We start from the raw sequence: 16,122 nt of genomic DNA on the forward strand, positions 1-16,122 counted from the left end.
CCTTTCTTTCTTACTCTTGTTTCCTCCTTGCTTCTCTCTTGCTCTCTTGGGCTCTTCTCTTCCCCTTCCCTTCCCTTCCCTCTCCACGTGGTCATGGCTGGCCTCTACTTCTCTACTCTCTCCCTCTCTGCCTCTACTACCCTCTTAACTCCCCTCCCCATGCCCTGAATAAACTCTATTCTATACTACCTGTGGCTGGTCCCTCGGGGAAGGGGTGGCTGGCATGGGCCCCCTGAGATACCCCCTTCCTCCACACCTCATCGCACCCTCATAGGACACATTCTTATTCCCCTTACCTTTTTATAATCACAACATTCTGGAATGAACCTTAAGTCAAATCAAATATTGGTTCATTACTCCCACAAGATTCGTGCCACCATTGCCAGCATACCTTGCAGGCAGGACACCCCTGTAGACCAAATTGTTGTTAGCTGGGCTGTTGTTTTTGTTTCTTCTTTGAAAACACGTAGAATACTTTCTGGTAGGAAGAACCCTAGCCAATGGACATGAAGGCTTTCGGTAGGCACCAGTCTCTGTTTATTGTATTGTGTAGGTGTTGACTTCAGCAACAGTGTCTTTCCATCCGTTTGTGGAGAGCCACAGACAGCCCGAATGGTTTAGGATTCCCATGTGACCAACAATGCAATGAAAATAAGGCAGTGTGCACAGGGTCTGCAGTAGTCTATCAGATGCAGTCCTAGAGCTGAAGGGAATGAACAACAGCCTCCATCCCTAACTCGAAAGCTTTTCCACTCATTTGCAAATGCAAATTTGTCTCTAATGGAGTCTCACTGAGGAAGCAAACTACTCTTTTTTTGGGGGGCAGGGGACTTGAGACAGGGTTTCTCTGTGTAGCCCTGGCGGTCCTGGAACTCACTCTGTACACCAGGCTGGCCTCAACCTCCGAAATCCACTTGCCTCTGCCTCCCAAGTGCTGGGATTAAAAGGCGTGTGCCACCACCGCCCGGCCAGTTTTGTCTTTTTAAAAGACTTTTTTCTCTTTTTTTACCCCACAAATCTTTGTGCATATATCATGACTTCTGCTTTGTGTTTTTATGGGATTCCTGACTACAAATGAGTGAGTCCCTGCATCTCTGTTTCCTGAGCTCTTTTCATTGTTCTGTCCTGTTCCAATGTATTTGTTTTAACTCATTATATTTTATTATTATCCCTAGAGGCCTATTGGTTTCTAATAAGAGACAGAAAGCTGGTGGATTTGGGAGGGGAAGTGGGAGGAACTAGGAGGGGAAACTGTATTTAGGATATATTGTATAAAAAAAAAGCTACCAGCAGGATACACTATAAAAATACATTTTCAATAAAAGAAAAATTTTCATAAAGTACATTCTTCTATACTGTGTTTTAAAAATAGGCAGCTGACTTGCTGTGGCTGGAAAATACTGCTTTAAAGATCATTGATTTAAACACAAAATAGAAGGTATGACTCCTCAACTGGATAGCATTCTACTAATAACAGAGGAATATCTCCTTAATAAGACTTTTTGATTATACATTTTGTTTTAAACAATGAAGACCCATTAAAGCTAACTTTGGTCAGCTTTCATCTCAGGATCAGTTGAGAGGTCACGTGAGTAAGAACCAAGATCCTAGTATATAAACAGCTTGCCCTGGTATAAAAGACAGCTCAGGCTAAAACCTGGGCCATGCATCTGCAGGTCTAGCCTAAGGCTATTTGTTTCCCGAGGTTTCAGACTCCTCTTAGGAAAACTAACAATTAAGAGTCTCAAGGGTTAGGAAGAGGATCATAACATTGGGTGCCGCTATCCTACTACTTGTGTAGCTGTGACTCACAGCTCATGGGGTGGTTGGTGCCTCTTAGGGACAAGGTTTGGTGTATCCCCCAATTTCCTAAAGTCAGGTCGTAAAATTCAATCCAAGGTGATGGCATTTAGGGTTGGAAGTGTTTTGAGTAAATTGGGTCACAAAAGTAAAGGCCTCCTAAGTGGGGTTAGTCTTCCCCCTGGGCTATTTTGCAGTCTCCTCCACGCAATGATAGAACAAGATGGGCCTTGTCAGAATGAAGAGTCTTATGAAGACTAAAATCAAACCAGGGCTGATTTTGGATTTCTAGACTCGACAAGTCTTTGGAAAAAATATTTGTGGTTTATGTTGCTTGGAGTGGGTCATTTATAAGCCCAAACTGGCCAAGAGAACCTGATTTATTAGGGTTTCCCTGAAAAACTGCACCCAGCAATATATAGCTATAACATATAAGCAATTACTCATGCCACTGTGTATGTGTGTGTGTGTGTGTGTGGGGGGGGTGCTAATGAGCTCAAAATGTGGAGTGTGGCTGCAAATTCAGATCTGAGTGGACCTTGCCATCTTGGGTTTATAGCAGTGTGGGCTAAAGAATGTCAGGCTTTTGTTGGGACTTTCGAGAGTGGGCGTAGGTACTCTTGAGTTTTTTGATATAGCAGGGCTCTTCAGCCCTTAATTTTGGGACACATGAAGAAAAAAAAAAAAAAAAACTCCCAAAAGCCCAGAGAACTTACCACGGGCCAATGCATGCACTCCAGCGTTCATAGGCAGGCCGTGAGAGCCTAGCAGAGTGTGGGCGAGAGCTCGTGAGGCAGGGCTGAGGAAAATGATGTAAGTATACATTAAAAACGGTTAAAACGCAGGGAGAGGAGTGTGGTGACATTCAGAGGGGTCTGGAAGGCTCACTCACAAGCTAAAGGGAAGTGTTTGTCCCTGCAGTTGCAGCACGTTGATGGATTTCACAAGAGAAGCATTTTACAGCAGACAAGTGTAATACCTTAGTTAGCTTTTTAACACTTTACTCACATGGGGTCATCACTGAATGGTAGGATGTGTATAGGATGTGAGGGGAGATACATGTGCTGGGGCTGGGAGAAAGATGGCCGAGGAGGATTAGAGTGAACCAGGACTCGGGGACCCGAGCAGCTGAGAGAAGGAAGAATTGGAGTTATTTTGCAGATTATATACTCTTCATTCCTCTGTGTGTGTCAGCCCCGGTATTCGCTGCCTTCTTTGATATCCAGCCTCTCAACAAGAATTATGCAACAAGGATGAACTGAGTATGTAGGTAGATTTATTTTAAAGCCAACAGAGGGAACGGAAAGACAGCACCTTCTTCAGATAGGACACTCCGGTTTTGTTTACATGCCACGCACACTGAAGACACAGACTGGGACATTCTCGAAACGACAGCTAGAAATCATAGTTTCTGGATAGGAGGAGGGACAGGAAAAGCTGATGGGAAGATAAAAGTTGGCCTTCTGGGTAGAGTATGGTGCAGGGGATGGAGGGGGCGGAGGGGGGCTAGGGGAGGATGGGTGGGGGTGGGGGTGGTGGCGGCTCTACAGTAGGAAATGTGTACAGTGACTACCCAGGGTTGGATCCAACCTTTCTGATTGTTCAAATCATGTAGCGTATTGCTGCAAGGAACATGGGGTTCAAAGTGCTCTTGAAATTCCTATTTAAACTACAGGAGGCTGAACTATGGTAAAGCTTTAGGAACACAGAGCTTTCTTCATCACAGCTTTGTACGTCCAACTTGAGGACAACATTCACAGGTGAGTTTTGTTTCTCTGACTGCCCATCTCTGTGCCCACAATTCTTTCTTTCCTAAACATGCTTTTCTTTCACATCTTCCCTATTCTTCTCTTTGTTCCCTAGAACCCAGATTTCTTCTTTAAGGTGATTTCTTTTCCTTTGTATACAATCACTGGGGAGCCAGCAAAGGAATGGACTTGCTTTTGTGTATTTTGAAAAAAGAAAAAAAATTTCCACAGAAATGCCTGTTCAATTATAGAACAGAAACCAACAGGAAATCAAGGCGTGGGAGGCAGCGTTGCTTGAAAGCCTCTATTCTAGGGATGTGCAATCCTGCCACTGTGCCATGCAGTGTCAGAGCAAAGGAAGGTACATTCACGTCAGTTCTGTAGCTATCGGCCAGGATGAAGACCGCCCGTGCCGGCCATTGTCAACCGCCTTTACTCCTCGGACAGCTGTGGCCCTGTCGGAGCGTCCTGTGCACTGGCCAGTCCAGCGTCATGGCCAGCTTCCTTCTCCCCTTCCGCAGAATCGCCAGGAGTGGAATTTTCTTGAGAGATGCCCACTTCAGCTTCTGGTTGATCTTCACTAGCGTGGTTAGAATTGACATCAGGCCTTCCACCTAATAAAAAGAAAAAGTGAAAGTATTTGTGGCTACCGTGTGCCAGCCAGGTCGGACAGTGTTCACTGTATGATTCAGTCATTATGAGGCAAATTATTATTTTTATTATAATCATCAAGAAGAGGGGTTGGATACGTCCTCCAAGCTTCAATACAACAGTAGCAGTCTGTACCTACATAGAATTCAAGCCTCTGGCTCTAGGTCCAGAAATCTACATCAGAATTGTTTGGGGCTGAGAAAAATCTGCATTTAAAGAGTTTTTCTTTACACTGATCTGATATCCTTCAGGCCTATGTTTAGTTACCTGTTTTTCACTGAAGTATCAGAAGTAAAAGCCTACCCATATTCCATCTTCAACACAGGATAAAAATGTTGGAGCCAAAGCAAAGAAAACCAAACAGCAAGACTCTTGCTCTAGTCTCTTAGTAACAAGTTTCTTTTTAAGAACAACTTTGAGATAGCATTCAATTGCACTCATGATACAAGAGCCCACAGTTGAAATGAGAGTGTCTCGAAACAGTCAGTTGGACATAGCCAATGTTTTCCAGCTAGACACACTTTCAAGAAAGCAGGATGTAACCTCTGTGCTTAGGACTCAGGGCTGGGAGGTCCTTAGTGGATGAGAATCACTGTGGAAACAAGTCACAGCTTCAGAGGAAAAGAGTCACTTAAATATCATGAGAGGAAGGAAAAATGTGCAACGCAGTGTTCTCATGCTTAGAGTTGAGTGTGTGCATCGGATCTACAACTCGATCTATAATCATGAATACACTATAATTTCATTCATAACATTGAACTGTAACTAAAAATGTAAAGACTTCTAACTTTAAAGGCTTCTGGTTGCCATTGGCGAACATTCAAGACCTATTCAATGACCTTAAAACCCTCCATGAGTGACCTGTAAAGACTCCCAGCACTCCAGGGCAGACAAATGTAGAGGAAGCCACATGATCAGAGTCACGTGTGTCTGACTGCCAGGGATGTCTCTGCCGACTGCATTTTGTGCAGTATCCCAGAGCTGAGTCTATTCTGAAGGCGACTCAGTTCCTCTGTGTGCAGCGTCAGGGTAACCTAGCCTGCCTTTCCAACGCAAGGAGGCGGGCGGCGCAGGCTCCGCGGATTGGTACTCAGCCTCCGCGGATTGGTACTCAGCCTCCGCGGATTGGTACTCAGCCTCCGCGGATTGGTACGCAGGCTCCGCGGATTGGTACGTACTCTTTTCCTCCTGTCTCTTCTGCTTGGCAGCTTCAGCCTGTTGCTTCTCATACACATCTTTCAGACTCTTACACATCTTCTTGTGTGTGAACCAATGTGTTTTCTGGCACGTCTGGTCACAATATATTACCTGAAGGCAATCACAATTCTGATTTTACTTTAAGATTTAGAATTCCATGATTTCCCGACAAACATCAAACCAAGAGCTATCCTACAACAATGCTGTTTCCCATACTTAAAATCAAAACAAAACTGTTGTATGAGGTGTGGTTGATTATAATGTGGCTGTGTGTTGGTCCAGATTTGTAATTTTAATCTTAGACTAAAATAATACTAGTAATATGCAATAATATACAAAAAACTTTTGGTAACTGGCATATTAAGAACTTGTGATCCCAGCATTCAGGAGGGAGAGTTAAGAGGGTGATCTCAGGAGAAAACAAAGCTGAAAAACTCAAAAAGAATTTTTTGCCTTTCTTGTTGCTCACTGTTCTTCTACCATAGCCTTGGGAACATGGGCACCGGCCAAACTGCCCCACCTGAAGCCTGCCGCACACAGGAAGTGTGTCATGTACTTAAACCCTGCTTTTACAGGGCTTTCCTACCTGCAAAAGTTAGTTTTAAGATCTTGAGCTCTATCTCACACACGAGGAAACAGGCTAAGGAAGTCATTTAAACAGGTAAAGCTGTCAAAGCACATGATGGTGGCAGACGCTGATGTGTCACAATAAGTTGAACAAATTCTACCCTTGACATCAACAGGTTAATGTCACCCGTGCGATTCAGTGAGTGTAGCAGATACACACACACGTGGCAGGATCAGGATGTGAGCAGAACATAATCAAATATGTACTTTACAAAGATAACTCTAGGAAAGAAGAAAGTGGCGTTCTTAGGGCCCTAATTTAAAGGGAAGAGTTGAGGAGAAGACTGGGAAGCCAACAAAAAATGGTTGTGAACTCTCCCAGGCTGGGTCTTCCTCTAAGCACCAGCCTGCGCCCTACTGCTCTCTGATCTATTTTCTCTTCTTCATCCTTTCCTTCTCTCTCTCTTTCTCTCTCTCTCCTTTCTGTGCAGTAGTAAACACAGAAGCCACAGCACACAAGTAGTTCTCTTTCTGAGCTGATGTTTAAGATTAATATGATACGTTCATTTATTAGAATTGACTAGAAAACTAGCGCCAACTGTGGCAGTTGTGTTGCTTTAGAATGCAGCTGTCGGCTTGGTGCAGTCTTATCTACACATCAACGAGGGTAAAGGGATTCCACTCTTACCATTTTACAAACGGAGCACCTTTTGCTCGCTCCTTTTTCTCCACAGGTGGTACAAAATTCAACATCCACAAAGCCCACTTGTCCTGTGATGGCTTGGGTAAGTACAGAGAATGCGGTGGGATCAGAACCCTGGAGCAATGTGAAGAGGAGAAAAAAAACCAAAAAACCCACTGGGATCCCGGTGAAGACCACAGAGGCAAGTTTCACCATCACAAAGGTATTGACTGGAAATAAGGGCAAGACATTGCTGATGTTCAAGACAACACACACTCTATGATGAAGACAGCCTCGCAAGTACACTCTCTTCTACACACATTATATAGCAAGTAAGGCATGGATCACTATAAATGAAAGAAGTGTCCTCATTCTAGAATATAAGCATTTCCAACTAGTAGTCTCCAGGAGCGTCATGCTAACTTCAGAAATAGAATGGAGCTTGTAGATTCTTTTCTTCTTGCTGAGAATTGACATCAAGTCAATATTGATACCCCGTTGTTGGGGGAGAGGGGTTGGTCTGGTACTATTATATATTCAAATGCTAAATACTGGCCCCCAAGATATGGTTGTCCCCAGTAGCGGATCTTCATGGGCATCATGTGATGCTATCTAAACTCTGCTCTCAAATTTAAAATTTTGGTTAAAATAAAGTGGCTATAGCGGTCACAGGTAGGGGCAGAGAGAGAGGGGTTGGCAAGAGAAAGAAGATGGCAGGTTTCCATTACACGTGATGGACCAGGAACACATTTCTGAGTGAATGTCCTGCCATGAAAAACTTCTGAAGCAGAAGTAACCTGGGCAAGATAGCCTCAAATAGCACGTATTTGGGGAGCACAGCTGAGAATTAACAGTCCAGCGAATAAAGGTATAGATCAGGGGTAATATCCCAGTAATTGGACAAAAGCTAACTAAATAAAGCGGTCTGAATCTCATTTATTTGGAAGCTAACAGAGATATTAATAATCTAATTATTTTAGACCCCATCAAGTTAATATCGAAACCCATCAAGTTAATAATGATACCCTATCGAGTCAATACTGATAGTCCACAAAATAGAGAGCTTTCACTAATTTCTATCTCATCTTTTAAAGCATTTTAATGACTTTATACTTTACCCTCTTTAATAAGCATACATGTAACTGAAATTTTTTGTTATGGGACTAGTAAAAGAACAGTTGTGAAAAGTTTATGAAAATTTTTGATGGAGAAAATTATAAAGGTAAGTATTTATCTGCCTGAAGCAAAGGCATTAAAGCCTTTCAAAGTCAAGCAAAACTAAGTGGCCACTTTAACTGATCCTATTACCTGATACTTGGTCACTGTGCTAGATTTTCCATGTAAGAACTATGTTTTTATTGTCATAATGTATCTTGAACAAATGTTACCTGAGATTCCATACTGTCCTGCATACTGAAGATACTCTAAGAAAATATTCAGAAGAATCAAGAAGCATTTTTAAAAGTTACTTTTCAAATTATCAAGTTCTTGAATACCGGTAACTTTCTGTGTGGGAGGGCTAAGAATTATCCTTCGAAATAAATGAGGTAATAAAGAAGGAAAAACTAGGCAAAATGAGCCTAAGTTAATTTCATATTTCATCAGGAATGAAGGTGCATGGCCATTACCTTCAAATACTGACATGTAGCATGCTTGTTAAAAATAGAGGTCCATCTGCCTAATCCATACTTTCTAAATCAGAATTTCTATGTGTGTGGTCCAGGGAAATGCATTATTATTAATGTCCCAGGTAAGACCAAGATGGACTGAAAGTGAGAAATACTTGGGTTAATATTGTACTAAATTTTTATAAGTCTATGTAATTCTTTTCTTTCACAAGTAGAGTCTTGCTGGTTCTGGTGGCACACAAAGGTTAAGATATGAAGAAATAGAATCCTGTATCAGAAAGTAGTTCTGGCGCCACCAACAGATTAAAGCATGGTACATTCAATGGCTATCACAACCGTGACATTTTCATGTTCAAACACACACACACACACACACACACACACACATATTTTACCTGAGACAGGTTCATCATGAAGTCAGGAGTTTTGTGAGAGCCACTCAGCACACTCACACTCGTCCAGCTGTATCTAAGGACCAAATGCAGGACCTTTTGCTAAGAGTATGACTGTATCTGTGATTGACTGCTTCAGAAACAACAACAACAATCTCACCATAGTAGACCACAGAGACCCCTTCTTGCCACTGTTGAGTGACAAGAACTTTCTTGATAAGCAAATCTTGTCATCTACTTTGCTAACCAGACTAGAGACAAGCGGGATGCTTTTATTCAGGGCATATCACAAGGCCAGAGACTGTGGGTGGTGCTTTGAGGGAAGTAGCTGTGCTGAGCCAAAGAGAAGGTTCTCGTTCAAAGCAGAGCTCAAAGCAGGCAAGGCTCAGAGTAAGGCTGCTGCTACCTAGAGTAGGACTAGAAAGAGTTAAACTTAACACGGATGGGCAATGGTCAATCTACCTGTGGGCATGAATGAAGATGCTGACAGCAATGCCACATGACTTAAGCTCTTTAATGATCACACACCCTCAGGAGTTTAACCCCTAACAACCCATGCTACACTGCACAGATAGCCACTCCCAAGAACAACTCACCATATTTGTACCTCAGTTAAATAATACGTGTCTGTTTGACCATCCTGGAATGAGCCTCACATCCTATAAGACTTAAACTACCAAGGTATTATGATATAGAACCACTGCTTACCTATCCACACAGAACACCTCATATTAATAGCCCCAGAATATCTCTAGTAGACAGCTCTTCTCTGTGTTCTAGTTCATTGTGGCTATATGCCATGTGTCCAATAAACCCTACCTCTGCCTGTTTCTTAGACAGTTCTTTCACATCACTGGCTCATCAGTACCTTCATGCATTGCAGATAAAAGCTAGTCTGGAAGCATCACCTGTCAATAAAAAGCTCACTGGCCAATGAGCAGAAGCAGGAACTAGGAGGTGGGAATTCCTATTTGGAAAGAGGAACTCTGGGAGAGAGTCAGGTGTGGAAGGAGAATCACCCTGAACTCTGAGGAGACAGATACATGCAACTAAGAGGTAACCAGGCACATGGCTCATAGAATAGAATAGATGGGTTAATTAAGTTAGAAGCTAACTTGGGGAACAAGTGCAAACTAATAGCCTAGGCATTTAGTCACATAAAATTAAGTCTCAGAGTTGTTATTTCGAGAACTGGAGCACAGGTCAAAATAACCTGCAGTTACAAGGTTTTTCCTTGAAGTTAAAACATGAGTTGCTAATGGATAGACAAGGTAAGTTCTCTGCCATATAAACTGCTACAGTGCTCAACTGAGACTCTCTAAAGAGAGCCAAAACCACTTCCTGTTAAGTTCTGTTGGGGAGAAGCCAGAGTCCCACACTAATAAAGGGAACCAAAACCTATGCAGGGGGTCCCAGGGTTCAGAACAGGCATAAGCAACACTGACTGTCAAGGTCACCAGCCTGTGCCCCTCATGTTATAGTAATGGGTCAGTGTCCATTTAGAGATGTAAAACCGGTACAGAATCACAGAAAACATACATGGTTGCTATTTGGGAAACCCAACCATACATTTTCTTAAAGGTTTTTTTTAGAGAACTTGCTTTTGCCCAGGGCACTACACTAAAGCTTTGTGTAAGCTAGATAGTGCTCAGACATGGAGTTACATTCTCTGTATTCTTTTCACTTTTGAGACAAGATCCTATGAAGCTATCTTGCTTGGAATCCACTGCACAGTTAAAGGCCCAGGCAGGCCTTGAACTTGTGACTCTCCCATCTTAAATCACTCAAGTAACCAAAACTTCAAGCAGCTATCAGGTCCAACTTAGCACATATAACTCTTAAAGGACAAAAATGTTTGAAAGAGACATCTTTCCAAATTCTACTGAATACTATCTCAATTTTATTATCAACCTTTCCTGACAATGTAAATTGCCAGGAAAAACATTAAGCGTTATGCTCTATAAGAACAAAGTAAGTTCTCTGCCACATAACCTGCTACAGTGCTCAACTGAGACTCTCTAAAGAAAGCCAAAGCCACTTCCTGTTGAGCTCTGTTAAGTAGAAGCCAGAGTCCCACACTCATAATGGGAACCAAAACCTATGCAGGGGGTCCCAGGGTTCAGAACAGGCATAAGCCACAATGAATTACTAATTAATTACACTTTCTGTGGAACAAAGATGAAATGCTGACTTGTCCTGACTCTTAAAAATAAATTCTTAAAAATAGATTAGTATCATGTGGGGGTGTGCCAAGGTTGCATAGCTAGAAGCCATAGGACAAATAGTGAATCAGTTCTGTCTTTTACAGAACACACACAACTGGGTTGTCCCCACCTTCATGCATAGCACATATGAACCAGTTTCCTAGAAGTTAGAAGTTAAATTTTACCTTAGCTATCCTTGTGCGTCTTGATCAAAATCAAGCTGTCAGGCCGAATGGGAAGTGCCTTTACTGCTGAGTCTTCTTGCTAGCCTCATAAACAGAGAGCTGAACCTTTAAAAAAGTAAGTTTAGGGCTGGAGAGATGGCTAAGCAGTTAAAGACACTGCCTGCTCTTCCAGAGGTCCTGAGTTCAATTCCCAGCAACCACACGGTGGCTCATAACCATCTCTAATGGGATCTGATGTTGTCTTCTGGCATGGAGGCGGGATTTTAATGTGTATATTTGCATGTGTGTGTATGCGCAAAGATTCATTGGCACATGTGTGCCCTGGCCTATGAGTAAAGGACAGAACACAACTCTGGGAGTTACTTTTTCCGCTCCCAACTGTGGATTCAAATACTGAACTCAGGTTCAGGCTTGTGCCAGTGCTAGTCACTTCTCTGGCAAAACCCTGCAAACTTCTCACCAGCAAAGAGTAATTAGTTGGCAGCACCAGTATGTAAATAAGTCAAAACCTTTATTCCACTGGACACATGCACAGCTCAGGGTGGCTGTGTGATACAGATTTATGTGGTGATTGTAGAGACAGCATTGTCCCGTCAGGATAGAACCTTTGCTCCATCTGCCTGCCTGAGATGAGCATTTGTCCTCCAGGAAGTCTGTGCACACAAATGACATTTGTTCACTTCAAAGCTCTGTGCAAGCCTGAAGACCTGAGTTCAGTCCTCGAATCCAGTGCTGGAGCAAGAAAGCAACTCCCTAGAGCTGTGTTCTGCCCTCTATGTGTATGTGAGTCTGTACAGGTAAAAAGTATGGGACAAAAACATGGGTGAATGTGAGGACAGCCACCCCATCCCCCTGCCCATTCCTGAGCCACTGTGCCAATCCTGGTCCCCTAGCTTTGGTTATTTGAGTGTATGTGATTATGTAAAATCTTACTGTTTTAACTCTGTTGGCCAGGCCTGGTACATCCATCATAATCCATCCTCATGATTTGCTACCTAATCTTCTGAAAGCTTAAATGACAAATAGCCAACCGTATTTACAAACGAAGGGCTTCTATGTGAAAGGAGCAGAAGCGCTGTGCTGGGGGAAGACCTGGCCCTCATTTCTGTCTTGATTTTCCACACTGAGGGTGACAACACAGCCTCAAGTAGGGACAGAGAAGGGAAGGGAACCAAATTGCCAGAAGGGCAGAGGAAGCTATGTTGTGGGGACTACATCCGGTGAAAGGTTTATACAGGATTGGTTGAAAGACTTATAAAAGTATGAATCAGTGTGGCTAAGGTAAACAGAAAACCATTCAAAATGAGGAAAGCATATGGTGTCTCATAAAACAGCACTTAAACATGTGACAAAGAGGTAGCAAGTGATTTAAAGCAACAATAAAATTTACATCTTACAACTAGGCTATAGGGATTTTTTTTTAAAGTATGGAACATTCCTAATTAGAGGCATTAATGTTGCATAGAAGAAGCAGGGACACTTTGAGATTGTTACTAGGAATCACATCCAGCCTGCTGTTGGCTGGTCCAGTTGTGACCCATTGCCCCTACCCTGGTATCCTGGATGACCACTCTACGCTTCCATCTCCTCTGGAAATTTCCACTAGTAATTCTTCCACCAATGCACACACGTATGTCGCCATCCTTCAATAGACAGGCATCCAACCAGCATAGCATTCACAAAGATATTTACAAATCTTTATAACTAACAAACTTTATAACTAACAAACTTTCCTATGGAGAGAAATACTGTCAAACTAACTTGTTTCCAGTTCTGTTTGTAAAAATTTCCTGAAGCCGTAAGAGTGGACCATAAGGAGAACTTGTCCTTAGGGACACAGCGTGTGGTGGTCTGATCTTACTGGACATCTAACAGAGCGAAGAGGGGTCTTACAATTTCAACTGGAGCGATGCTTCGCACCAGCTGCTGCAGGAGTGTAGCTTCACAGTACGGAAACTTCCTGATGCTTTCTCTGATGATCTTTTCCTGATACACTGGGAAGCCATCAGATGCTCGGCCTTTCAACAAGCTGAAAGACATTTTTTTAAAACAGTTCAAGTTGAGACATTAAAGCAATTCCGTCCTTGGAAGACCCAAAAGTTGTTAATAGTTTCCTGTTAAAATTGTCAGTATCCTCCAGGCGGTGGTGGCACACGCCTTTAAACCCAGCACTTGGGAGGCAGAGGCAGGCGGATTTCTGAGTTCTGAGGCCAGCCTGGTCTACAGAGTGAGTTCCAGGACAGCCAGGGTTACACAAGAAAACCCTGTCTAGAAAAAAAAATTGTCAGTATCTCCTCAAATCTCAAGGACAGACTCAATCTAAATTGTTATTCAGACCATATAATTTGTTTTGTTTCCAGGTTCTGATTAGCACAAACCCTCAGTGCTGTCCTCAACCCAAGTGCTCTGTCCTCTGGCCAGCTAGCTACTGGTGACCTAATCAGCTGTTTGTAGGAAGACTGGAAGCTCTCAGAGAGCCACACACCCATGACTCAGTTCCTCTTCCTCAGTCAAGTTTCATATCAGTCAGATGCCTGCAGTCAGGTCAGTGGGCAAAGGTCACGCACAGTTCTGTCAGCTCTGTTCCTGTGGTAACAACACAGGAAGTACCAGTAGGAACCCAGCTGAAGGCAAAGGTCACAGACAGCTCTACCAGGTGTGGTAACAGCACAGGAAGTGCCCGTACGGCAGCCTACTTCACAATATACTTAAGTTCATCACTTATACTTAAGTATGGACCGTCTTTTAGCTGTGTGATCTTAGGCATGTCACTGACTGTCTTTAAATAGATTCGTTGGATTCCTTAAGAGTAAATCATTAAAAACAACGGAAATGACTAAAACTCCATCAGAGTGTAACCCTTGTTCTGGAAGACTAAACGTGACTCCGGACAGTGACTGATGCTGCTAAAGTGTTAATTCTTGCACTGTGCCATGCAGCTTTGGATAAGCAGGCATCTTGAGTGTATTTCTACATGCCAGGGCAGAAGCTGTACCTTTTGATCAGGGCATCCAGCTTACTCTCTCCTTCTGTGAAGAAGGTAATGCATTTCTGGAAGATGCAGCTGAGGTAGTGCATTTTCATAGCCAAGACTTCGTTCATGTCTCTCTGCTTCATGCACTTCTCACAGATCAAATCCATCACCCTGTAGCATTTGCCAAGAGCAGCCGCGTCTGCCAGCAGAGGGTTCTCTTTCACCATCATCACGATCTAGAAGGAGAAAGGACACCAAACAAACACTGAGATCCCACAAAAGACCTCTCTGAAAGGCAGATGGTGCAGCCAGAATCCAGACTGTCCAGGTTTTTCTTAGAATCATGGGCACCACCCAACTCAAGTCAGAAGGCAATTTACACTGCTCTATGTTATAAAGCTAACATGGCATTAGGGAATCTCTTGATATTAAAGTTAAAACATAGTCTGTCATCTTCCCATACTGAGGTGCCAGCATGCCTCCCAGAGCATAGTGCACTGCCACCCCAGCAAGCACTTTTATGAATGCTAACATAGTATACCTGCACAGCTATCCATTACACACAGGACAATATCACTGAGCAATCAACGACTTTTAGTTAACATTACTAAACTCAATAATCCCATAACTAGGAAAACTACAGTTGTCCCTACTTCCTCTTCTTCCTTCTTTGCCTTTTGGTTTTCTGAGACAGGTTTCATGTATCCCAGACTGGCCTTGAACTTGCTATGTGTAAGGATGACTCTGAATTCCTGATCCTCCTGCCCCCACAGCCCAAGGGCGGGATAACAGATGTGTACTATGTTTATAGGTGCTAGAAAGTGAACCATGGGCTTCCTGAATGCAAATCAAGCATTCAGTTATTGAATTAGATCCCTAGTCCTCAGATTCTCATCAATTTTAAGAAAACCAGACTTCTACAGAAAGAAGTCTAGAATCAATATGGGCCTCTACCTTCCAGTTAACTCTGGTTCTTTGTGAAATTCTTTGTGAAAATTTTCCTTAAGATTAGCCCAGCTATCCCCAATAATGCAATTATGCTAAAATGAAAACCATTAACAGCTTTGAAAGGGAGACTAGTAGAATGTTACCAATCTCACAAATTATGAGTCCTATGTTTCCTATTTACGTACTAATTAAGCTCAACTTTACTAAGGAGTGCTTTTATGAGCTTTACTATGGGGTATATTACTTGAAGTTAGTCTGCAGGCAGAGGGCGGCGGGCAGGAGACAGACCTCACTAACCTGTGTGCTTTCAACTCAACCCCCGTGCCAGAGACAACTGCAGTCAGGGAGGAGACTTTGTAAACTGCATTCTCTTCAGACACGAAGAGAAATCATCTGTGAGCTGACACAATACCCAGACCCAGCCTTCCTGGAAATCTCGCAGAGCTTCAAGGTCAATGAAAAATTACCTTTGACACTACTAAATTTTTTTATATATAACCAAATATTTTCTTAAGATACGACACTTTATAAGAAATTACCAGACTTCAGGAAGTAACTAAAACTGAATCCTTACTAGTAAATTTGCTGATTATCCTCCCTACTAAAACAAATGTAAAAATATTAATCAGTGGGAGCTGGAGAGATGGACAGCTCAGTGGTTAAGAGCAATGGCTGCCCTTCCAGAGGATCCAGCATCCATATGGCTGCTCCAAATCAGCCAAAATTCCAGTTTCAGGGGCTCGGATGCCCCTTCTTGCTTCCTCAGGTACCAGGTAGCTACATATATGCAGGCTCGGCAGCTCACAACCACCTGGAACTCCAGTTCTGGGATCTATTGTCTCTTCCAAGGGCTTTGTATATAAGCAGTAAACTCCAAGCCCTCAGGTACCCAAACATAACATAAAATAAGTAAATAAATATTAAAAAAAAACAATTTGTAGAAAAATTAATTTGTGATATAGAGGACCCATTAGTATGTTTATGGGATCACTAATTATGATCACTTAAAACTTTTCAAATATTTTATATATGATCTCGATCATAAGGATATAGACTCAAACTTACAAGCAAAATTCTTCATAAAAATCTAAAACAAAGGGGGCTGGAGAAATGGCTCAGTGGTTAAGAGCACTGACTGCTCTTTTG

At 42.7% G+C, this 16,122-nt stretch overlaps 1 protein-coding gene across 1 annotated transcript in view; it reads right to left on the reverse strand.

The window, feature by feature from the left end:
- Positions 1-3,054: 3,054 nt before the first annotated feature.
- The window catches only part of Ankmy2 (ankyrin repeat and MYND domain containing 2), a 45,021-nt gene continuing 31,953 nt past the window's right edge, over positions 3,055-16,122 (reverse strand). Inside the window, exons 6-10 of the mRNA XM_052185928.1 lie at positions 14,050-14,264; positions 12,948-13,083; positions 6,652-6,780; positions 5,378-5,507; positions 3,055-4,162 (exon numbers count right to left, since the gene is read on the reverse strand). Of these exons, the coding sequence (XP_052041888.1) occupies positions 3,981-4,162; positions 5,378-5,507; positions 6,652-6,780; positions 12,948-13,083; positions 14,050-14,264 (792 nt within the window). The 3' untranslated portion in view covers positions 3,055-3,980. The remainder of the gene's footprint in view (positions 4,163-5,377; positions 5,508-6,651; positions 6,781-12,947; positions 13,084-14,049; positions 14,265-16,122) is intronic.

Source organism: Apodemus sylvaticus, chromosome 6 (genome assembly GCF_947179515.1).
Source record: "Apodemus sylvaticus chromosome 6, mApoSyl1.1, whole genome shotgun sequence".
In the NCBI taxonomy this organism is placed as follows: Eukaryota; Metazoa; Chordata; class Mammalia; order Rodentia; family Muridae; genus Apodemus; species Apodemus sylvaticus.